The 24921-nt window shown below is 40.0% G+C and overlaps 1 protein-coding gene across 1 annotated transcript in view; it reads left to right on the plus strand.

The window, feature by feature from the left end:
• The first annotated feature begins 369 nt into the window (after positions 1-369).
• PLPPR1 (phospholipid phosphatase related 1) overlaps positions 370-24921 on the plus strand; it is a 115746-nt gene continuing 91194 nt past the window's right edge. The window contains exon 1 of the mRNA XM_045881992.3: positions 370-432. Coding sequence (XP_045737948.1) covers positions 370-432 — 63 coding nt within the window. The remainder of the gene's footprint in view (positions 433-24921) is intronic.

The following is a 24921-nucleotide window of genomic DNA, read 5'->3' on the forward strand; positions in this document are numbered from 1 at the left end:
AGCAGAAACTGCCTTTTGTGGCATGAGGGCAGTCTCCTGGGATAAAGCACCATGCAGTTCCATGCAATTAGAATTCTGTCCCCTGTAGCTTTGTGCATGGGGGCTCTCTACCTGTCCTTTAGACTCTAAGACTGTTCATGCTAGTATTTATATTTCTTTTCCCTAGAGTGATGACTACTCTGACTTGACTGTACTCCAGATCACTATTTACATTGTTTGTCCTCAGCTTGTTTATCTGGAGGGCAGCTGATATTTTTACATAAAGACCCAAGGGACTGCTTAACATGTGGTTCTTACACCATGTTACCTATCTCTATTTCAGCCTGGAGACAGTTGGAGACGGTGCAGCCTCACTACATGGTGTAAGAAATGGCTGTAGGAAACAACACTCAACGAAGTTATTCCATCATCCCATGTTTTATATTTGTTGAGGTATGTGTATTTTTTGCCTTTATGGACAAATTGGAATAATAGTAGTTTTGATGCTGAGAACTTGGATTATGTTGTAAAGTTATTTGACAAATTTTGATAGCATAGATACTGGTAAAGAATAAATTATGCAAAATGTTCCTTGAATGGGAAGCCATAGAATGAGAAGGTTCATCTATGGGGTACAAAATAATTGTGTTTTATTATATTTTTTATTTTCAGTGGTGACTTGAATGTATAAACTATGAATGCAGCATTTTAATTAGATCTTTTTTTAAATAAATATCATTTTTCAGGAATCAACAAATTAGTTGGTTTAGAGATGATGTTAGTTGATGGACTTTTGCCTTGCAGCCCAAATAAAGAAAAAGAAATCTTAAAATTGACTATTTCCACTGGGCATTTTTCTTTAGTGGGGTATTGAGAGCTTGTGTAACATGCAATTTCTTTTGGTCATGAATGATTTTGTTGAGTTGCTCCAAGTTTGTACCAACAAACACTTCTCCAGCATCTTCTTGGTTAAACTCCTTACACCCCTTCCCCACTGTACCTCACTCTCTATAATGTTTGCTGTAGAGGAGACAAGAGCATGGAGATTTTAGGAAGTCTAGAATGATCTGATGCAAAAAAAGAAAAAGCTAGCTACTCCAGGTTGTCTCAAAATAAGATGTCCAAGGACCAGCTATAGCATATTCTTATGGGATCTTTTTGGCTGAGTGTGGAAGGAACATGCATGTTGATCCACTTAATTACCTATGTGAAAACAGTCAACACTTGAGATAAACCACTAATTATATTAGTAAAAATGTGCTTTCAGTACCGGTGTGTTTAAACACCTCCTATGAATCAGTACAATATTTTATCTTCTACCTCTTGAAGTAAACTTAGCTATTGATATAGTCTGTTGGGTAATTTTGACTGTTCTGATTTTTGGCCAAATATGTTTGGCTGATCCTTGAGTTTCACTTTACAGAAATCCCTTGGTACTTTAGATGTACAAATATTACTTGATTTATTTTCTGGTGATATTTGTGAACCTGTTTGTATTGCAGAATTAGGTGGAAATAGGACATTAACTTGGGACAGAGATGTTAATATAAGTCAAGATACTTACAGACCCAAGCTATATTGAATCTCTGAAAGGGTAAACAAAGAACTCATCTCTCAACAGAAACATATTTCTTAATACTCTTCCTTAACTTGTTGTACCTAATACCCTTCCTTTAACTTCCTTTATTCTTGCTTCCAAGGCCAAGAATAACTCCATTCAGACAATGACTATACCTTATGTATATCATGGGTTCTAGTTACAATTGTTCATATTGAAAGTATAATGAGGGGGAAAGAGTCCTTTCTCATGTTGCTCTTGGGGAAGAGGGGAGAAGGCTGTGGCACCATGTCTGTCTTTCAATGTTAAAATCCTTTTTCTTTTGTTGTAAGAAAAATAATTTGTAAAGTAAGCTGGGCGAAATTAGAGAATAAGTCATCTGTCATTATCTTTATCTTCCTGGTAGCAATTTTATTTTAAATTTTCCTAAAAATCAAACAGGAACCAAACCTCAAAGTAAGAGGTTTAATTTATTGCTGGAAGGTATATCGCCGACGATTTTCAGTCCTCTAATGTATGAACGATGAGCTGACTGGTAGAGCAAGCAGAAAGAGACATAAATCAGTCTTTCTCTGCCTTAACCTGGCACAAACATAAATATAAATCTAAAAATCTGGGAGAGGAAAGATAGTTTATTCTTTTTCTTGTTGTATTGTCATTCTTATTTTGCATGGAAGCTTAAGGTACATCAGGTGTACAATTTAATGATTCAACACTTACAACACCTGGTGCTCATCACAAGTGCACTCCCTAATATTGCACTGTCTGTTAACTAACTGGAATTTAAATTAAAACATTAAAGAAAAAAAGGTACATCAGTGACTTCTCTCAGAAACAGGCAAGAGAAGGAAAAAGAGGAAGTACAGTAAAATAAACTAGAAATTGAGAGGGGAGGAGGTATATTTCAAGGTGGCTTTCATGATTCTGCTGTATTTCATCTGTCAAACACTGCAGTATTCATTGCAGCATTGTTTACAACAGCCAGGATATGGTAACAACTCAAGTGTCCATTCATGGATGAATGGATAGAGAAATTGTGGAGTGGACACACAATGGAATATTATTCAGTCATAAGGAATGAAATCTTGCAATATATGACCATATGGACAGAATTTAAGGGCATTATGCTAAGTGAAATAAGTCAGAGAAGACAAATACTGTACAATCTCTCTTATATGTGGAATTAAAGGAAAAAAAACCACCTAAGTTCATAGATACAGAGAACAGATTATTGGTTGGCGGGGGTGGGAATAATAGGTGAAGGGGGTCAAACGGTAAAAAAAAAAAGAGAGAGAGAAAAAAATGGGTGGGGAAGGGCAGAGGGAAAGGGAGAGAGAGAATCCAAAGCAGGCTCCACACCCAGTGGGGAGCCTGAGGCTGGGCTTGATCTCACCATGCTGAGATAATGACCTGAGCCGAAATCAAGAGTCGGACACCTAACTGAGCCACCCAGGCACCCCCAAACTTTTTTAATTAAGAAAGAAATTTTTAAATATTTCTTCTGAGATTGGGCAACAAAACTTTGAGTAAGATCCAGTTGGGGATGGAGGAACAAAACAAAACAAAAACACTTACTGTTTACCTATATTATGCCAGGTATTATAACAAGGATATCCAAAAACTTGGTCAAAAATAACTTGGTTAAAATATCAATTTGATCAATGAATATCTTTTTACTATTGCTTCTTAATTATGAAATAATTCAAACAGAGAAAATATAACAGACACCTCTGCACCCACCATCAAAACCAAATCTTAAAATTTTGCCATAGATGCTTCAAATATTTTTTCAAGGAAAATAAAATATTACAAATATGGTGGAAGCCCTCCTGTCCTGGACCTGGAAGGATCTGTGTCTGTGAAGTTGGAGGCTTTATTCCCCTGCATGATTCTCATTCATATTTTCATATTCTTCCTACATGTCCACATATTCATAATTAATATCTTAGATTTTACATAAATGATACCATATTGAACTTTTCTTTTGCAGTTTGCCTTTTCATTCAGCATTATGTTTCTGAAATTTACCCAGATTGGCAATCCATTCCTTTTAAATTGTTGCATTTTATCTCATTGTGTGAATACACCAGTGAGGGACAGTTTGCCTGATTTTTTGTTTTCTTAACACTTATTTTACTCTTGCAACTTTCTTTTGCAGAAAATGTCCTTTTTTCAGTCTCCATGTCCACGTGTGCAAGAGCTTCCCTTGGATTGACACCTAGCAGTGGAATTGCTGGGGCATGATTACATTTTCCAGTTGTTGGCTTCAGTATAAGAACAATTTTGGCACTTTCATATCTGTTTCCTTGATGAAACTTTGTTAAACTCTTTGTTTTAGGAGTGTATCTGTATATTTCTTAGATTTTTTTTCAGATAGTTCTATCATCTGTAATTAATAGATTTATTTCTTCTTTTCTGATTATTATGACTTATAAGTAAAATCATATGGTATTTGTCTTTCTCTGACTCCTATTCTTTTAAAGCTTACTCTTCTTTTAAATATATAAACATAACAAACAATAAGATTAACCAATAGCTCTTTGCTTCTCTTAAACTATGATGTTCTTAAGTCACTTCGAGATCTTGGGTGTCATTCTTGATTTTTATATCTTCCTTAATTTTTTTTCACTAATCTTTCAGTCCTGGCTCCTTTGAATTTACCCACATATTCATTTTCTTTGCTCACCATTCCTCCTTTTATTCCTCTCCTTCCTTCTGGGTTTAATTTCCTCATGGAACTTTCAGCATGGGTCTAGTGAATTGTAAACATCTGTAGTATTTATCTGAAATTGTCTTTATATTATAATTAATCTGGAAAGGTGAATTCTGGATTGAATAGTTTGTTCTCCACCCTCAGAACTTCCGTAGTGTTAATCCATTTCCCTCTGTGAAGACTCTTCTCTTATTACTGTTCTTGATACGTCATCCACATTTCTCTCCAGTGACTTTGACATTTTTCTCTTTCCTTTGGTGGTCTGTAATTTTGGATATGTCTAGGTGTGAACTTTATACTGCCTAGGACTTATTTTGTCTTGTGTATGAAAAGTCGTGTTTGTACCAATTCTGTAAAAATCTCAGGCATCACATCTGCAAATATCCTCGCTCCTCCATCCTCTCTGTTCTCTTTCTCTATTCAATATGTTGGATCTTCTTTCTGTATTCCATGTCTCTTAACCCATCTTGTTTTTTAACTTCTAGAAGTTCTGTGTGCAGAAATCTGCCTATTTTTATAGTGTCCCCCTGCTTACCATTTTTATATTCTTTCAGATTTTTCTGTTTTCTGAAATTACTGGTATTCTAATCCTCCTGTATGTTGTATCTGCCATCTCTAGTTCGTGGTGGATTGTTTCCTTATTTATTTTTGTGATTTTTTTTTTTAGCTCATTGTTTAGCAGAACCTGCTTCTTCTGTAGGATTCATGTGGGCTTTAGATTTTAAGAGTATCTCTTGGGAGGGGTTTTGCATGTCTGTTTCTCTTGGGTTTAGGTTTCTCTATTCAGAACCCAAACCTAACAATACCAAAGTATAATTAGCCAAAGTTCACCTTCCTTGTAGTCTTCCTATGCCAGTAGGTGGATTTATAAAGAACATTCTTTCCCTGAGTGAAAAGCAAGGTTCAGGAATGCCAGCTTTTACACTCCAGTCCTCACACCCAGTCCCCATGGACATGAAAGCCCAAACCTTGTCACTGAGTCGGACATGTACCCCTTTCTCTATTCCCATCCAGGTCCACTGTATCATCAGTTTTTTGGGTTACCACTCTTGTTTTCAGGACCCTTTTTGATTCAGCTCATTTATGAATGAAAATGAGAAAAATACAGGCAAGCTCTTGCTTGTAGATGTTCTCAGTGGAATGTTTTCTTGTTCTTTGTTCCATGAATGTGTACATTCATTAAACACCTATTTTTTTCAGTACCTATTCCCCCTCAAAGGCATTGTGTGTTTTGCCCTTTTTGCCTACTCTGCATGCTAACCTGTCTTCTGTAACTTGAATCTCATCAAGTATTTCCTAAAGCCAGGATTGCTGGGCCAACACTTGACATGTGTGTGAGGGATGGAGGGTGGAAATGAGAGCCACTTAGTATCCTCAGTGGAGCACCAATGTACATTTTCTTGGCAATATTTTAAGTATGTGAACATACATTTTAACTGGGGGATGTTTTACTTGTGGCAGTTGGTGAGGTGAGTAGATACCAGGCAGCCCCTAAAAATTTGAAAGTGATGACCAAGGAGGAGGCTGCCTGGGACCCACCCAGAAGGCTGAACCGAAGTAGAGAAGTGCTCTGACCAAGCAGCATATGGCACAAAAGGTCTCATGGTGGTAACAAGACAGGAGAGCATTGCTCTGAGTAATCCCTGGATGTTACCAAAAGAGGAACTAAGATGTCACTGGAGAGAGAACAGAGCTTGTAGATGAAGAGAGTACATGTAGAAGGTAATGGGCTGAAAGGGAGGGGATCAGCAGTGGGACGGCGACAGAGTGCATTGAGAAGCATGATCTATAATGGGCAACACAGGTGCTTCCAGAAACCAAGCGCTCGAGTGTTAGATATTCAGAAAAACATCTCTTTTGGACATCTCCCCGTGTCTGCTCACCCTAAAAGTGTACTTGCCATGCTGACCAGAGCCTCTTAAATGGAGAGCCTCTGACAAGTGAATAGTGATTTTTAAGGGCAAGAATATTAACTTTTCTATCACTAATGAGAGTGAAATCCAGAATCCCTAAAATTCCAAGATGGTCCACGACAATATTTCTAACCCACAGCTTTCAGCTCTTGTCGGATCTGGTTCTACTGGAGCGAGTGAGAAACAGCAAATGCTGAACTAGACTAAAGCTGAAGAAAGAGGCAGCAGGAAATTAATAACTTTTAAGTGAACATGGGGACATTTACTTTCACATTGTCATTTTTACCCCTTGAAACCAATAATATGAATTTGTGGTGAGGATAAAGGTACTTACCACAAACTTGCTCAGCGGGAGGCCTGCTTCTCCCTCTCCCACTGCCCCTGCTTGTGTTCCCTCTCTTGCGGTCTCTCTCTGTCAAATAAATAAATAAAAACATTAGCTAAGAAAGTAAAAATAGTGATCAAAATAATCAAATATTCTCTGTGTGCATTTTTCATCCTTAGTCCTTTTTTTTTCTTTCCCACCTTCCTCATTCCTTCCCTCCTCCTCTCCCTTGGTCTCTCAATATATTTCAGATCCCCTCTCCTGTCTTCCTGCTTTCCTTCGCTTCCCTTTTCTCTCTCTCATTTCAGCAACACCTCTCCCGCTTGAGGATCAACAAAAGAGAATTTCTCTGAAGGGAAAACACACTCAAATTGATGATAGAAGTATGATTTTTTTCCCTAAAAATAAAGACCTGCGCTAAGATCTCTCATGCCCCGCCCCCAATCAATACTAGCGTATTTTTTCAAAATATGGAGATATTTTGGGACTGAGATATCCCTCTTGACAAATCTTTCCAATGCCAGTGGATCTTCTCAAGACAGTTTCATTGCATTCTCTGTAAAATCATGAATAACTCAAACAGTCAAGTCTCTTTCAAATATATTCATGCTAACAGCAAAACTCTAAATGGAGCTTAGCTTCCTTGGCAGATAATATTAAGTACCAGGAGTTTGGACATAATAAATGCAATTGTTGCTTGATATGTATAGATGTGACAGTTTTATCATTTTGACGGTTGCTTGTACTTGCGGTTTTTATTGCCTGTTTTTGACAACTCATTTTTCTCAGCTGGAACCTACCAGGTGATTGTTACAAATGCTAGCCTGAAGATAAATAATCTCATGAAGTTCTGCAAGAACTTGATGGTTCTGAGTGTCTTTCTTCTCTGGGGCCAGAAGTGAAGGCATTGCTTATTATCATTTCGGGACAATGAGTGCTGTTTCTAGGCCTCTTCTATTTTGTGTGCCTCGAACGTAACAGTGCGTCTTGGCCTTGCCTTCTGCTCTTTACTTGCAGGTGCTAAGGTTTAGCAGATCTGACCCCCTTGCTCCCAAGACTCAGATTGCAACAAAGATTTTTGTATTTAAGTCACATCTAGAACTTGCCAAAGAGAAAGTATCAAAATCTTATCCTTAGGCACAGGTAGGGTACAAAGAGAAAGTAAGTTGATATGAAAGGCAGTGAGTTTGTATCTCAGCTTTGCCATTTACTGCTGCTATAGCCTTGGATAGCTTCTTTGGACCTCAGTTGCTTCATCTGTGAAATGAAAACAAAAAACAAAACAAAACAAAAAACTAAAAAGCTTCCTCTTGGGCATTTATTTGAGAAATAAATGAGGTAATGCACCTGAAAGTACTTGCCGAGTAGTAAGTGGTTAAGAAAGAGTAGCATAAAAATAATTAAAAGTAAAAGCTCCTATCTAATATAAAGCACATACAAAACCAACAGAGATGAAAAATAGAACTAACCACACACACACACACACACAGACACCAAAACCCTGACCCTTAGAGAGTTTAATGTGGCAATTTAATCTCCAGATACTCAGCATTGCTGGCCTTAAGGGGATAATGTTTTTAGAACATATATTAAGATATTATTGGATATGGTTTCAAACAAAGCAATGAAAAATCTGTTGGTCTTTTAAATTACAATGACAGTAAGTTATAAAGTACTTTCCTGTGCCTTTTCTTATGTAATCCCCACTTTGACTAGTGTTTGCCATATGGAGCAAAAGGACAATGACAACATTTAGGTATCTGTTGTTTTTCACAGTATCAAAATACCAGTGTTGATTTTAAAAAGAAGATATGGTTGCCATCATCCTTCATATTTGTCCTCAGGTGCTCTTCCAACTGAGTGTGAGGGTTCCTTGGTTCTTCAGCATTGAGTCTCTTCAAGTTGGATGTTTGGGGATCAAGGGCCCCATTAAAATAAATTACCATCGGGGAAGAGAAGTTAGGACTAAGAAACTAGATCTGGTCCTGGAGGACAAAAGATCAAGACAGGAGGAAATATGGTTCTGGGGGAATCAGATGGTTGGACTCCAAGGGAAGGACTAAGAACTGAGCCTGGGACCTTTCCAGTCCCCTCTTTCTTAAATCACTCCCACCATACTCTCCACCTGTTTTCCTTCTCCTTCACTCACCTGCTCTTTCAAGATAATAAAATACCCAACCCGACCCTGGGGGAAAATACAAATCTCTAATAAGTGTAAGAAAAGATGTGCAGTCTCGTTGGTAATCTAAAAATGGTAATGCTAGTAACTGTAAAATACCATGAAAGAATTTTGAATAGGGCAGGGATGCGGTCAGAATGAGAGCCACTTTGCTCTTGTCAGCATTCTAACTCTCTGCATATATCTCAGGATCTAAGTTATACAGATTTCAGGTTTTTTTAAGTCTGAAAATACTGGTATGACACCATTAAATATACCATATTTGACATTTGCATGGTATTTTATTATAGAACTGGAGTACTGAAAAATATCAATAGGATAATATCGACCCTATGCAATAGGAATATGTCTTCACATTTTAAATTTCAAATGAAGAAACTGAGGTACAGAGAACTTAATTGGCTTGCTCAAGGCCACACTGCCAATAGGTGTTAAAGTTGGGATTTTAATTTAACATAAATTTACCTTATGTTCCTTCCACTGCATCTATGTAGACATAATGATTGGTCTCATAGTCACACAGAAGAAGTGAACTTTCTACAGTGGAGAACTAACATAGTACTATCTGATAAGTTCAAAGGCCAGGATTCAAAAATGCAGTAATGTTGGAATGTGAATTTCCATTCCTACAATCTGCCATTCTTTCAGAGCTTGAAGACTATTACAGACGGTCCCTGACTTACAGTGGTTTGACTTAGATCACAATGTGAGGTGATCCTATCTCACAGCATATAAAAATATAATTTATAGGAATGTTCACTTACAGGAGCAGGAAGTATAAATTAGCAGTCTGTAGGGAGAGCAGCTTGGCACCATGCACCAAATCGTTAAGGCTTTGTATTCCCCTTATGACCCCCAAAAGCACACTATTAATCTATGCTACAGAAATAATCATGGATGTGACAGATTTTGCTGCAAGATGATTTACCATTAAAATTGTGAATGGTGAAAAAGGAAAGCTTCTACTCTTGCACTTACAGGGGGATTTAAAAATTCTTGTCCATTCAAAAAGTAGAACACTGCATCCATAAAAATGATATTATAGAAAAATATTTAATGCTATGAAGAAATATTCAGATTAGCTAAGGAGATGGGGCTAGAGGGGGATGGATTCAAAACAGTATATAATCAGAGTCTACCTGGGCTTCACCAGACTGTGAGTGTAGACAACAGTGACATTATCAGTAAGAACAAAAATCTCTCTGTCTGGTGCTCACAGCTGGTCACAACGGATTCCAGCAGCCCCAGTCTTCCCTGGGTAAGCCTGGGATTACCAGCCATGCTCATGAAGCAGCCTTTTGGCTCTTGTTATCCAGAGAACTGGAGCATTTACATCCACTCCAGCCAGTGCGTATCCATTTCCTCAGGCAAAGGAGCCTCATAAAGGTGCCTCACCCTGCCCTTGTTAACACTGTTCACACTGGGGATGCTGGTATGTGAGCCACTGTTATGTTCTCTACAAAGAGGCTGGGAAGGAGCCCTGCTCTCAAGCTCACCATCTCACTTCATCACTGAGCATTAGTGGGGTGCTGCTGGGTCTTATGTTTCGGGCTACAGCCCTTCTGTTCACAGGACTCAGACATGAATCCGTACGGGTACTTGTGGAAGGACCAATACCTATGGCAGGCACACCTGTCTCCTCGACCCTAATTTGCCTTCCATTTTCTCCATGCAGATTAATTCATGGAGAATGTTTTTTGGGGACCATCAGCCTCAGCAACTTCTCAGACATGCCAGGTGTGGTAGGGTCATGGCGCTAAACAGAGCAGCTTCCAGCCACATAATCTCTCCATTCAAATTCTGCGGTCCATGTAAAATACAGTGCCTTTTTGGAAACATGCGTGGGTGCCTATATAACTGTATGCCCAGAAGAAAAGAGGTATGCATAAAAACCAGTGTTCATTTCTGGGCATTGGGATTAAAGGTATATTTTTTGCATGGAACCTCCTCACTTTTTCCATCAGAAAAAAATTAAATAACTGCTTTTGGAGATTGCACTAAGTTATTGATGTGTGCGGTATAAAGTACAGAATTCTCTATACAAAGATAGAAACCAGTTACTACTTCTGTAATTTGAGAACTCCAAAAGTCCAAAGTCTCACATCATTTCTCAGAGTGGAATTAATTGAAACAATAGTGAGAGTTGCTCTTTCTAACAGATTATTTTTTACGACATACACTATGCGGGTAACACCAAGCCTTAGGGGGCATTACTATAAATAATTATAATCATGCTTTAATTATTGGTCTTGTTTAGGAAAATATATTTGAGTGCTCTGAATTTCTTCTCTCTGGTTATAGGTTGGTATATGAAATTATTCATTATATAAAATAATTATCTTATTTTCAATTTTAAAACTGTCTTTTCTACACATATTTATGGAACTGTCTTTTTCTACTCAACTGTCAGCTCTGGCCAGAGTGTTTATCCACGGTTCTCAGGTTCTTTTGGTGCATGTTTTATCAGTGGAGTAAATATATGCCCATTCCCACCCCCATGCACCACCACCTAAAACATCTCTCCCCACAGTTAATGATAAAGCTATAAACTCTTAGTGCTAAACAGGGATTTAGATCATTTATGCAAATGTCTCTTGCTTCAGATAAGATAACGGAGATTCAGAGAGGTTAAGTGACTTGTTTGAGATCACACAGCTGGCTATTGACTGAGTAACCAAACCTGTAACTCTTGACTCTGTCATAATCAATAGCAAATTAAATTAGTCATTCACAGCCAAATGATTTCAAAAGCAGAAGCTATAAACATTTGGAAATCATTTTTTACAAGAACAATCTATAATGTATGGCATAATGTAGGGTCTATCTTAATATACTGGGAGGAGGAGCCTTCAAGAGTAGTAAAACCCAGAGCCTACAAAGATTCTGTAACTGCCCTGACTCACCTTTGGAAGGGGTAGAGAAAACATCCCAAAGGAAGATCCATTTAGACAATACCTAAAGCCTAGTGAGACACTACTCAAGTGAAGGAATAGGCTCATGGGAGGAGTGCTCTGGGACGGAGGGGCAGCTTGGCATGGGCCAAGACCTAAGAAGGTACCAAAAATGTGAAGAGCAGCAAGAGGTTTTGTTTTGTTTTGTTTTTTAAGATTTTATTTATTTATTTGACAGAGAGCGAGAGAGGAAGAGCGGGAACACAAACGGGGAGTGGGAGAGGGAGAAGCGGGCTTCCCGCGGAGTAGGGAGACTGACGCGGGGCTCGATCCCAGGACGCTGGGATCATGACCCAAGCCGAAGGCAGACGTCCAACGACTGAGCCACCCAGGCACCCCAAGCAGCAAGAGTTTTATTAAGGCTAGAGCTTAGAAGATAAGACAGGAAGTAGTGACAGGAGACTGATGAGGCAGGCAGAGGCCAGATCGAGATGTACCTTGCAGGCCACAGGAATCAGTTTATCCTCAGGGTCTTGGGAAACCAGAGCACTCCTGGATATTTTAAGTTTTTGCCTCCCCTGGTGATATGAAATGGCAGGGAAGTTGACGAGATCCTGCTGCCACAAAGAGGAGCCCTGAGCTCAGGTTTTCACTCTTTACAATAGATACCCTCTCTCCCCAGCCTCACCTTCTTAGTGATGAACAGATGTCATGGCCCTAGGGCCCTCAGTGCCCACTCTCCCTAGATTAGATTAGAAAAATGTGACAGGGACTGCGGTGGTGCGAAACTTCTGAGCATAGAAACTGTCCTTTAGAATTACTGTGTCACCCTTTATTGTAACCCAGGAAACTTTGAAAAGGACAGTCTCAACCATTGGTCTATCTTTGAAGTTTCCCCAAGCTGTACTGGTTTAGATGCTGGTTTCCTGTAGCAGAGGTTTGAAGATCGTTTTTCCCTAAGATTCCTGACTGGCATATGTAAATACAGTGACTTCATTTTCCGTCCCTATGTCAACTCTTCCATCCTGTTTTCCTCATAAGTTCACTCCTGCTCATCATGCCATGTGTTGGGAAAGTATGGTCACTCTAGCGTAAGGGTATCTGATCGTTTTGCTCCTGACCCAAGATCACTTGGATGTATCCATCTTTAAAATGACTTTTCCAGGGGCACCTGGGTGGCTCAGTCAGTTAAGCATCTGCCTTCGGCTCAGGTCATGATCCCAGGGTCCTGGGATCGAGCCCCGCATCGGGCTCCCTGCTCCGCGGGAGGCCTGCTTCTCCCTCTCCCACTCCCCCTGCTTGTGTTCCCTCTCTCGCTGTGTCTCTGTCAAATAAATAAATAAAATCTTTAAAAATAAATAAATAAAATAAAAAGAATTTTCCAGAATTAGACCTGCAAAGCGCTAACCCATCCATACACACTTATTATATTCTCTTTATGAACAACAGCTTATATTTGAAAAAAATGGGACATAGGAAAGTAAAGTCCATGTGAAGCCAAGTTAGAGATTTTTCTCTCTGAGACACCTGTTGGCTGACATGGGGATGACTTCGCTAGCACAGTATTTTCACAGTGTGGTCTGAGGAACCCCTGCTTTGAAACGATTAGAGTATTAGTTAAAATTCAGATTCCTGAACCCCAACCACTGATCTTAATCAGAATGGGGGAGGGAGGTGAAAGATACACATTTTTTCTGTTTTTCAGGTCATTCTTTTTTTTTTTTAATTTTTTTATTCTTATATTATCCCCATACATTACATCATTAGTTTTAGATGTAGTGTTCCATGATTCATTGTTCGTGCATAACACCCAGTGCTCCATGCAGAACGTGCCCTCCTCAATACCCACCACCAGGCTAACCCATCCTCCCACCCCCCTCCCCTCTAGAACCCTCAGTTTGTTTTCCAGAGTTTTCAGGTCATTCTTATATAAAGTTTGAGAACTAAAGAAAGCAGCCTTTACCCACACAGCAATAGACCCAGTTGAGCCCGATGCTGGCAGTGCCCGGCCCATTTGCCCTTGATCCATCCCAAGGGCGCTAGCATACAGTCCTTACCAAACATACAGTTTCTCCATTGTTTGTCCTCTAGACGGGGCCATTCTCTACCTGTAGAAGCATGCTAGACCTAACAAGTTGAGTAGGCCACTATTGCCGAGTTACTCCCAGTTACCCTTGACCAATGAAGAAGGAGTGATGTGGATAAACTGTCCTCGGTGGGACCATTTTGAAAGGAGTTTAATACAGTCTCTGAGAGGTCCTCAACCAGGTGAAATGCCAGTTGCCTGTAGCAATAACCTACTCATTAATGTACCTTTACTAGCTTTCCTCCCTTCCCCAGCTCCCTCCCCTGCCTCCTTCCTTATTCCCTTCTGCACTCCCTCACCTGCTCCCTTCTGCACTCCCTTACCTGCTTCCTGGGATCATTTCACAAATACTCTGCTTGCACCCACATCATTGTCTCAAGATCCACTTTGGGGTGGGGGAGGGATACAAACTAAGGCAGAGAATATGTATGAAGTAGAAAAACTTTATTCCAAATTAAAGGATAAGACTTGAAGAAGGGAGGGCTAAAAAATTTTTAGAATAGATTTGATGAAGGAAATTTTATTAAATCTGCCCAATTAAAATTGAGTCAATTTAGGCAATTTTTTCCTACATTGTCTGCTGTCATTTCTGTGTGGGTGTTCATCCTTCTATGAAATCTAATGTGTTCAACATCCTTCCCAAAGGATGCCAATCACTTGATTTTAAATCCTGCAGCTTTTCCTTGAGGAAAAAAAAATCTTCAGATTTTCTGGAAATGAATATTAATTTTGTATATACACATGGAATTTTGATAACTTAGGAATTAATTTTCTTTTGATAATAGACAAAAGACTGGTTAAAAAAGGGTGGGGGCATTTTAAACACTCATTTTCCCAGGAACTACATGTTATTTCACTAAGAACTTCAACAGTATGTTACTAAAATATAAGTTCCTCTTGACTGACACTTGTTCAAATGCATCTTTAGCATCTCCTAAAACAAACACTTTAAAGCTGAAATTTGGTGTCTTTTCAGCTCTAAAGGAAGACAGCATGGTATTTTGGGGAAAGGTTTGGATTTGAGGGTTTGACAAAACAGCTGTGTCACCTTCAGCAAATTACTGAACATCCCCAAGGTTCAGTTTTCTCATCTATTAAAGGATAATAATAATAATAATAATAATAATGCCTGCTTCACTAGGTTGTTTTGAGGATTAAATAGAGTTTTTAAGGTGCCTAGCACCTTAGATACTCACCACTCATTAGCTCACATGACAACCCAGCTAGAAGCATGCACCATGACAAAGCCAGCATTTTATCAGCTCCGGAATGCCCTCAAGGTTTTCTTCCACATATTTTTATTTAACTTGCTCTGTTCTGTCATTTTTGTTCGGTAACTGTCTTGGGCTGAAGGAACGTTATTTATAGAATTCTGCATAGCTGCTGTCCGTGACCGTGAACATTCGGCTGGGTTTGGCACGGCCACTAGCTCAAGTGAAAACTCAAATGACTGACTTGTCAACCTAATGACATACACAAAATTCAACTGTTTAGTTTATTTGCTTTCTACAGAAATTAGTCTGTTTTGACAGAACTGAATAAAAAGAAAAATCGTTTTGACATTCTTTAAACCCAAGATGTAAAATAGCCAATGGAATCTTGTCCAACCAGTTTGGGGGTTTCTGTGCCTCCCCTGGCCACTAAAACACAGGCTGGGTTATATGAATGTTTTCCTTTTGGACTAATCCTTCAAGCTTGCACTGTCTGAGCAATGGCAAGTTCTCTGACACATATTTCCAGGTGAACTCAGGACTTCGGTTGTTTATTCGATGTGTGTAATGTCACCACTTAGGCTGTTGGCCTCCTTCCTGCTACAGAGAATTTCATGCCGAGTTCTCAATGGCAAATTCCACTTTTCATTGTGCGGATATTTTATTAGTGAACGTATTTTTATTGTATATATGTCTAGTTTCCTCCCAAAGTAATGTCTTCTCTTGTCTTTCTTGTGGGATTATGTATGCAGAAGTCTTCCCGCTTACTGGCCTCAACCTTTTGAGGGCGAGGATATCTTTTTTACCTTCATATTTCTTGGTATCTACTATAGAAAAATGATTTGTACAGAATGTATGCTTGTCTTAGGTTGGATTCCCCCAGAAACAGACTCAAAAACAAAGATTTGAGTGCAAGTAATTTGAAAGTACTTGTAGAGAGCAGGGAAATGGTAAAGGAGTGAAGCTAACAGAGGGTGCACTGACTAGCAGGAGCCATTGTGGAGAGCCGGGGCTCAGTGCAGTTGGAAACTTCTGAAAGGTTGCCTGGAATATGCCTCAGGGTTCCCCATGAGGAGTGAGGCAGTTGCAGTATTCATCGTATGGTAGCTGCATTGTTGTTTGAGGTTTACTGCAAGGGGTATTGATTCCTGGGCGCTTTGGCCAGTTCTCTCTTGTGCCTCAGAAAACCCTCAGGCAGGGAGTGACTGTGAGAAAACAGTGAGGGCTAAAGGAGTGTGGGCAGGGCTCTGGCCACCTCTGCTATAATGCTTAATAAACTCTTACTGTACAGGATTGAATGGAATTTGCCAAGAGCTCTCGGAAATGTCAAATGACCCTAAAACCTGAAATCATTGATTTTTGTTCATCTCCTGCAGATACAGATTTTCAACAGCATCAGCTTTGTCAGGACTGAATGATACGGGAGCAGTGCCATTTCCAAAAGCAGCAACAGGGCAGTTTTTCTTCTAACTTTGTCACACTGTTGGTATGTCTTCTATACCCAGGCTGTGTTACAGATGGAACAATAAAAGTACTCTTTGTACTTCTTAAACTGAGCTATATGGGATCTCAGTGGAGACTTGGAGCATAAAGACTTCATGGTCCTTTGGAAACAGTGCTGGGCCAGAAGTCAGGGAGTTGGGGTTTTCTTCTTCCTTCTAGTGTGACTTCGTAGCCATGTGGCCTTGCAGAAATCCCTTTGAACCTTCTAGGCCCCATTTTGCTGATCTGTAAAATGTACAGATTGAACACTAAGGTTTCTTCCAGCTTCAAGCAGGATTATCCTATGAAATAAGGCAATGGAACTTGTATGTGTTATGTGGATCAAGTAGGGGTTAAGAGAAAAAATACAGACTTACACATAAATGCAAATACACATATTTATTTTGGTAACATTCGTAGGTATCTATTTATTCTGTAGTTATTTTTACTCCAGAAATGCCAACACAAATTTTTACGGCATTCAGAATATATCTTTTCCAAATGATTGTATCCCCCTGAAAGCACATGTTTCCTTCTTCCACTTACAAAGGAGAATATGTTTTCCATGTAGAATCAGAACAGGGAAAGGAATTTGATAAAGAGAATTATATCTTGTTTTTCTTGTGGCTGACATGACTAAGTGGTCTCTAGAGATGAAGGTCCGTTGAAAATGTGTGAAAATAACCCAAGGTTGCTTCCCCATGTGATGCAAGTTTCTCTTAATTTCCCATTTGTCTTCATAAACTCAGCAGGATTATGCTAGTATAAAAAGACTCCCTGTCTCTTAATATTAAAAAAAAAATCAACCTTCCAGGAGTTTCTTTTTTGCTAATTCAGCCTGAGTATTGGTTTCATATCCTAATAAACATAAGGTTTTATCATTTGTTCCCAAGAGGTAAGAGTATTGTGTGAGGGGTAGTAGCAACTAGCTCAAACCCACTGGGGATTTGTGGGCTCACCTTCCCCAGCCCCTATCTCTTGAAGGACTTTACATCACACTACAAATAAGGAAAATCAGGTATTTCAAGATAAGGATAAAAATCATGTTGTGATAGATATGTCAAAGAGAAGAAAGATTCACATTCTAGACTAGACTACCCCTAATTCTCCCTGGCTCTGATCTTCCCACTGGGGTGGGAAATGCCTAGGCTTGGCTGATGCTCAGCTGAGGATACAGAGTGTTATTAGCTCTGGTTTTGAGTTCCAGCCAAGTTTATGGGCACTGGGCAGCAGCTGCTCCCAGGTACCGAGAAAGCAAAGCCAAGGCCAGGCCCTTCTGTTAGTGCTTTGCCATTGTGTGGACCTGTTCATCTCCCTGGAGACCAGTCCCACTCCAGACTGGGTCTGTAGGACCGTGCAAGTATTGAACAGCTTTCTGAGACTCTCTACCTTCTCTAAAGGGCTCTACATTTTCTTGTCACGCTAATAGGAATGTCTGAGATCCCAATAGACCTTTGAGCCAAATTCAACTTTGGAACTTTTTAATGACCGGGGACATCTAGGTGTAGGAGTCTGTGCTCACCCCGGTTCACTCTAGTGTAGCAAAAATCGTAAAGTGGGTAATGTTCAGTTTTATCAGGGTCTCTGAAAGAAGTTTAGGTTCTACCTTTTGGAGAGAAGGTCTGTGTGTGTATGTGCTGGGGGTGGGAAAAAGTATGGTAACCAGCTCAAGCATTCTATGGTTTCTTGTGAATTTTATTTTAATAATTACAGTGCCAGTTTTATAATCTTTAAGGTACTTAATGTTTCCCAAACTTTTATTACTCCATTGTCTGTCTGTTTGTTTCTCTCTATAGATAGATAGATTCACATATATATCCATAGTTTTATTATTGTTTCTTTTTAGAAATTATCTTTCCTTACCCTCAAGGTCTTTGTGCTGTGGTTCTAAAACTTCTCACTAGAAGGGTTAGAAATGTAGATTCCTAGCTCCTCGAAGATTAGATTTGGAGAAGATAGTTAATTAGGAGTCTGCACTCTAAACAGTTACCCCTGTGATTCTAAATGCAGTTGGCAGGTGGATCTTCTTTTGAGAAAAACTATTTTAGAGAAGCTCATCTGATAAATGTTTTTGAGAAATCTCTTCCAAAAGGAGGTCTTGTCAATGCCAGAAATTAAGTGTTTCTAAATAGAAGTATATCATGGATAATTCTCTGTCATCTACAGGAAAATAGCCAATAGATATGAGATGCACACCCAAAGGTCATTGTTATTTGGAGGAGGTATTCATTTAAGCATTTTGCTTTATATTTTCACCTATTTTTTGATGTTTAAGTTCACACTGACAATTCCCTTTGGATGTGACAAAGACAGCCACTTAAAAGGTCTATAATACCATGGACTAGACATTGACCTTAAAAGTGTTCAATCAGATATTTTACTTAACTAACATCTGTTAAGTACATATTTATTGAAATTTCCCTGTGTGCTGGGCCCTATGCCCACACGGAAGTGATGTCACATGTGAGCTTTCCCATAAATGTCCCAGGAGGGTCCTGTACTGCAGGGCTGGTGTGAGGTACATAGACTCAGACAAAAAGAAGTTTTACTTAAACAAAGAGGTGATGTTTACTTAGCTTTACTCAGTTCAGGAATCATAAACTTTCCTATAATTGTGAGAAAGCCCTAGAGAAATGCTCTGTCACCTTGTAGAGAATGTCAACTGATGGTTGGAAGTAGGTAAGATAGTCATGGGGGTAAGGGGACTGTGCCCACAAATTGCACCAACATTTCCCCAGGGGTTCTGGAAAATGTGAGAATTAAGGTCACAGTGACTAAAGATGTGTAGGAGCCAGACTATTTCTCAAAAGTGATGAGATGGAAGAAGATTTAAAAACTACTGATCTTTCTTTCTTTCTTTCTTTCTTTCTTTTTTTTTTTTGTGCTGAAACCTGGGAATGAATAAAAACTACTGATTTATAATGATTATCTGGAGGCCTTTTTAACTTAGTCTTTTGTCAATACAACAAAAGACTACCTGTGAATATCTGAATCCATACTCTGGGAAGGAAGAGAGTGGACCAGACTTGGCTACACTTCACACACACACACACACACACACACACACACACACACACTAAACATGTGATTTTAAGGCCCACACCCCTTAGCCTTCTGATTAATTTCTAGAAGTTCACTTTGAGTACAGTCCTTATCCAGTGATTTTTGAGGAAGTAAATCTGAGGATGTTTAGTAAAGCACCTGCTCCTTTGATATATTAAACTGAGACTCCATTTGCTCCCTTCTGCAGCCTGAGCTTTTTCCTTGAGTCTATGCTCTCTGCTCTCGTTTAAGGTACCTTTTTTGTTCAGTACTTTGTAATGCAAGCAGATTGTCCAAGGTTCTCTTGCTCTACAGCAAAGGATCAAAAGTGGGGACAGGAAAATGATAGGTATAAACTTGAATTCTTTGCCAGCAGATTATCTTCTTGAAAGGGCTTGAATATGAACATTGATTTAGCTCCCAGCTATGACACCCAGGTTTTCCTGCTAAACTGTCCCATATCTGACTGTACATGGGCTAATTATATTTTCCCTGTAACTACCACTAATACCTGCAGTTATTCTTTCCTCTAAGAACTCAGAGCTGCTCCAGGAACTCACCAGGGAAGAAGAGGGTCCTAGCATCACTAGGTCAAGACCGTGGAGTTTGACATCCCCAGTAAAGGCATAAAGTGAACCACCAGAGCAGCCCCTCCATCACCTACCCAGGACTTAGAGTAAACACAGCCCCCCCCAACTGGAATATCTCCAAAAGGGACATCACCTATCACCTTGTACTTAGGTTGAGAGTATGGACACGTAACAAATGGATGTGTGCTACAAGAGTTTTCCTCTGTGATTATTTGCATTATCTCAGTTATTTTTGAGATTATACATTTTATAATCTATAATTATCTTAATTTTTGTTTGCCTTTTTTATTATGTCTCGCTCAATAGACTGTAAGCTCCATGTATAACAAATATAATAAGTATTGGTTCAGTGAATGATTAAACCCTCAAGAAAAATCTAAATATCTAACGCCCTTCCCTTCCTCTCACTTGTTCCTTTTATATGAAAAGAAGAAGAATGGAACAGAGAAGATACTAGAAGCATTGGACCACACTGACCTGCAGTATTATTACAAGGGCTGCCTTTTATCCTTTACTGGTACCTGGATTGGGAGAATTGTTGTCTTCATACCCTCTAATTCTTTGATTCAGGTTTTTTTTTTTTTCCAGTGGTGTGGTTTCTGTCCACTGTGGTGGGACAATCTTCATACTCTGAACAGTTGGGCAGCGTGCTTTCTTTCTTGGAATGTGTATACATTTTCAGAACGTTGTTCTAGGGTCCTGAGATGGAATGATGGGTGGTGAGGAGAAAGTGGGGCTAAGCAGGAGTGGGTAGAACCAAGCTTCTACCCCGATGCCAGCTTCAGCCTGTGTGACATCAGGCCACTCCCACTTACCACCAATGGCAAATTCATCACTAATGGATGTATTTGAATGTATACATTCTCAGTATATGAAGTAATCAAAGAATTCCTGAAGGAACTTTCCTTCAGGCTTATCCTACAGGAATTAGAAGAAGAAGAATTCTGAGCCTATGAGTTTGAAAACAGAAGGAGTGTTCTTCAAAGGGGGAGGACAGAATACATGTCCAGAAGTAAGCAATGAGAGAACTAGGAAAACAGGACCAGGAAAGGACTTCCTAGAGTCTAAGGAGAGGTCCCAAATAGAAGGCTAATGGCCCCGTTCTACCTACAAACATATTTTCTTTGGGTCACACGCTATTTTAACAGTCCAGAAACTTTACATGAAAATCCAAGTTCTGATAGCTCTTGAAAAATCAAAGATCTGCTAACACTGGGATCATATCCTATAATGCAACAATGTCCTGGAGCTGGGAAACAGCTTCTCCCTTAAAACAGAGCATGGAGTTTTCGGTTAACAAGTCCTATTACTACCTATTACCTTATGTTCTCCCAATTTCACTCACTTACATTGGTCCGGGTAAGCTGCAAGATTCCAACTCTGGCCTGTGGGATAGATTTAGGATTTTTAAAGGGACAGTATGCACTGGGGATGTCATTGGCAGAATGGAAGCAAATGGGCAGCCATTGCCTGACTCCACTGGAGAGAACCAGGGGCTCAGAGAAGGGGTGGTTGGTGCTCGGGCATCCTTAGTAGACACATGTGATCTGTGGAGAGTGCCCCTTGCGCCTGAGCATCTGCCAGTGGTTGAGCATTACTTGGCAGTGGTAGGAGTGGGCTTTCTAACCCCTTGTGATGGTTTCCTTTGTCAGCACACGCCTTAGCTTTGCATTTTGGTTGGTTTGTGCTGCTCTCTCTATCAACACTAGGACCTCTTTTGGACATTATAGCTATTCTTTAATCTTTATACGTCAACCTTCATTTGTTCCAAGTGGCTAAGTATCTCTCTACTGGAAAATTTGCTTAGTCTCAGTAAATGCTTGTCTGTTATTAGTTCAGATTAGTTTTGCCAAATCACTGAATATAATATCCTCAGGGTAGAATAAATTAATACATTTGTAAAGGTAATTCCATTAAGTATTTTGCCACAGCAGTCAGAAAACGGATATAGAAAATTTCTAATGAATCCTTTGGAGTGGTTTTCTAAAAGGCCCCCACAAAGTCTAATTAGTTGTAAAGTGTAATTTGGTACCTTTCGCATTTACAATGATAGATCTTTCTGACCACCATACTTCCTATAGCAGCTCCCCCCTTTGGCCAAGCTAAAAAAAAGGGGGGGGGGAGGAACATCCAAGTTGGGCTTGCCATTTAGTCTCTCTGTGCCTTGGTTTCTTCATTATCAAGCACACCTGTCAGAGGCTTGGGCAAGGGAGGAGGCTGCCCTCAGAGAGCTCAGAAACTAATAAGAAGTAGGTCTATGGTTCTCAAAGGTCAGTCTCCAGCCAGTAGCGACGGCATCATGTTGGAACTTGTTAGAAATGCAAATTCACAACTCCCACTCCAGATCTAATGAATCAGAAAATCGAGGGGGTGGGCCCTGTAATCTGCTTAGCAAGCCCTCAGGTGATTCTGGCACATAAACGTTTGTGAGCCCATATTCCACATTCCATTTATAACAACTATACTGCAAGTTTCTTCACAAGGCTTCCAAGTAAGCTAAGGCTTGAAGTTCAAAGAGTCAGACTCTTCCTCCATGAGTTTTTCTAATAGACATGTGTGCTTTGGGTGTTGCAGCATGGGTATGTGATAGACAGGACCAACCTTTAAGGTAATTGTGGAGAGGAAGAAACATCTGCTCTTTGTCTATCTCTCTGTTTAGGATTCTTTCTCAGATTTCTTGTGCACGTTCGGTCCACAGGCAAGCTCTTCCACAGCCCAATAACCTGTGCTTTTCCCTATCCACAATCGCCTTTCCATCGTCTATTGACCAGAAAAATAAGATCAACCAATTCACAATGAAGAACTTGGGTTTGTCCAAACCACGAAGACACATAAGGCAAAATCAGCAACACATTGGGAGCAGTTGGCAGTGCAATTTTCTTGGGGCCAAAGTATTTGATTTCCACTTAATGAATGTAAAGGAATCTGACCATTTCAGGGTTGTCCATTTTCCAGCTACCAAGATAGTCCCTCTAAGGAATTTCTACAAATGTGATTATTTTACCAGTGAGAAGTTTTTAAAATAGCACATCAACTCTCTTCTGGATCATGGCCTTGCTGATCTCATCATTGTGTCTGTCTTCAAGATGAACACTGATCCCTGCAGACCGTTTGGTTGTGCAGTGATTGCTAACCCAGCTATGAGCCCGGGAATAGCGGAGCCTTAGGTATGAAGAATGAGCAGTACTTCCTGGGAGAATATGGGTTCATTTCAGAACGAGTGGAGTTTCCTTCAGTTGTAGGATTATTTTTAGAATTAAAAAAGCCAAATATTACGTACATTTGCTATGTCCTGATAATTGCTCTGAGTTGTGATCATTCGCCATGCTTTGCTAACACCATAAACAATGGTTAGTGCTGCAGTGAAGTATACAACTACATTCTGCAATAGGCAAAAGTACCACTGGCTTGGGGGTAGAAGATAGGAATGGTATGCTCCTCACAGAAATTCATGTCGCCCGCCCATGCTACTTCAGAGGGCTAAGGGGATTGTCTGGGGAAAGATCAAGACGTGTAGATGATGACACCAGCTTCTCAGAGGCCTCTAGATCCTTAATCCAGGGGGCACAGGAGCTCCGTGGGCTCTGTGGGGTTGGTGTGGAAAATGACCATGGTTAAGAACAGACAGGGAGGGCCGGTTTCCATCCCCACCCCACTCTCTGGAGCCCCTTGCAGGGGATTACTTGACTTTGCTTCTTTCCTCCTCTTGTTCTAAATAATGGGTTTTGAGTATAAGAGGATTTATAGTCTCCCATCAATTTTTCCCCAAATTTAACCTTGTATCATAAGACTGTTATGAAATTGACACATTTCTGTTGGTCAGTGCTGTTTATAAAAAAAATAGAGAGGCATTTAAAACCTAGAATTTGGAAGAAGAATGCAATTTTCTTCTTTATCTTTACAATGGAAGTTGGGCATCCTTCCATTTTTAATCTTAATTAAATTTAATTTTATAGTCATGCTGTAATTACAATTATGACTTTATGAGCCCCTCGTTAATTTCAGAATTCTGATGTTGCTGCTGAAAGTAATAATCGAAAAGATAGGACTGGAGATTTCACAAGAGGTCCCCCAGCCAGCCAGAAATGAGCTTCATTAAGAAGGAAGGAAAAAGCAGCCCTGATGCCCAGGAGCTAGCTCAGTACTGTCAGCTGGGCCTCGGTGTTCTCTTGAACGCAGACAATTTCACAGGACGTCAACATCAGACAAGGCCCTTCTGTGGCCATTGTGGATCAAGACCAAAACAAGATCACTCTGAAATCACATCTGAACACAGGTAAAACATGAACTTTGTCCAAGCCACAGAATCCCAAATATCCTCTCTCGGCTAATAGGAGGGACTGCTGTTTCTTCACCAATTACAGCTTTAGTCTCCCTCTACTCTGCCCTTCCCTTAGATGAGATTTATTGAGATAATCATACAACTACCTCTGCTTTCTGAAAGTACCCACTCCTGAGGGAAGCCTGCTTCCTTGGACACTCCTCAAATCACTCACTGAAAGCCCCAGTTCTACAAGTCCTTGCTCATACCCTTTTCCTGAGACACCCCACAATTACCCATGGTATGCGTTCTGCCTCTCTGCAACAGGCAACAGACCCAGCTTACTCAAGGACTGGTGTGTTTCTGGTGGTCTTTGGCTAGAGAATATGCTATGAGTGGGTTGCTTATTTGGCTTATCCTTCTGGATAACAAATCTGAATTGTGCTAGTTATGCCCCCCCTCCTTCACCCTGGGTGTGACTTGCTGATGTGGCAGCTCTGTCCCTCTCTGACCTCAGTTCTTCTGAGAGATGTGTTCTTAATGGATTCATATGCTGAAAGATTTTAGTCTTTTGGACAGAGTCACCTTAGAATCTAAACATGAAAAATGTGTATTAGGGTTCCCTAGAGAAAAAACCAATAGGGAGGGAGGGTAGGTGGGTGGATGGTGGATGAATAGGTGGATAGATAGA

The sequence above is a fragment of the Mirounga angustirostris genome, unplaced genomic scaffold, assembly GCF_029215605.1.
Source record: "Mirounga angustirostris isolate CCGP_5_RB_7025 unplaced genomic scaffold, mMirAng1.0.hap1 SCAF_15, whole genome shotgun sequence".
NCBI lineage: Eukaryota > Metazoa > Chordata > Mammalia > Carnivora > Phocidae > Mirounga > Mirounga angustirostris.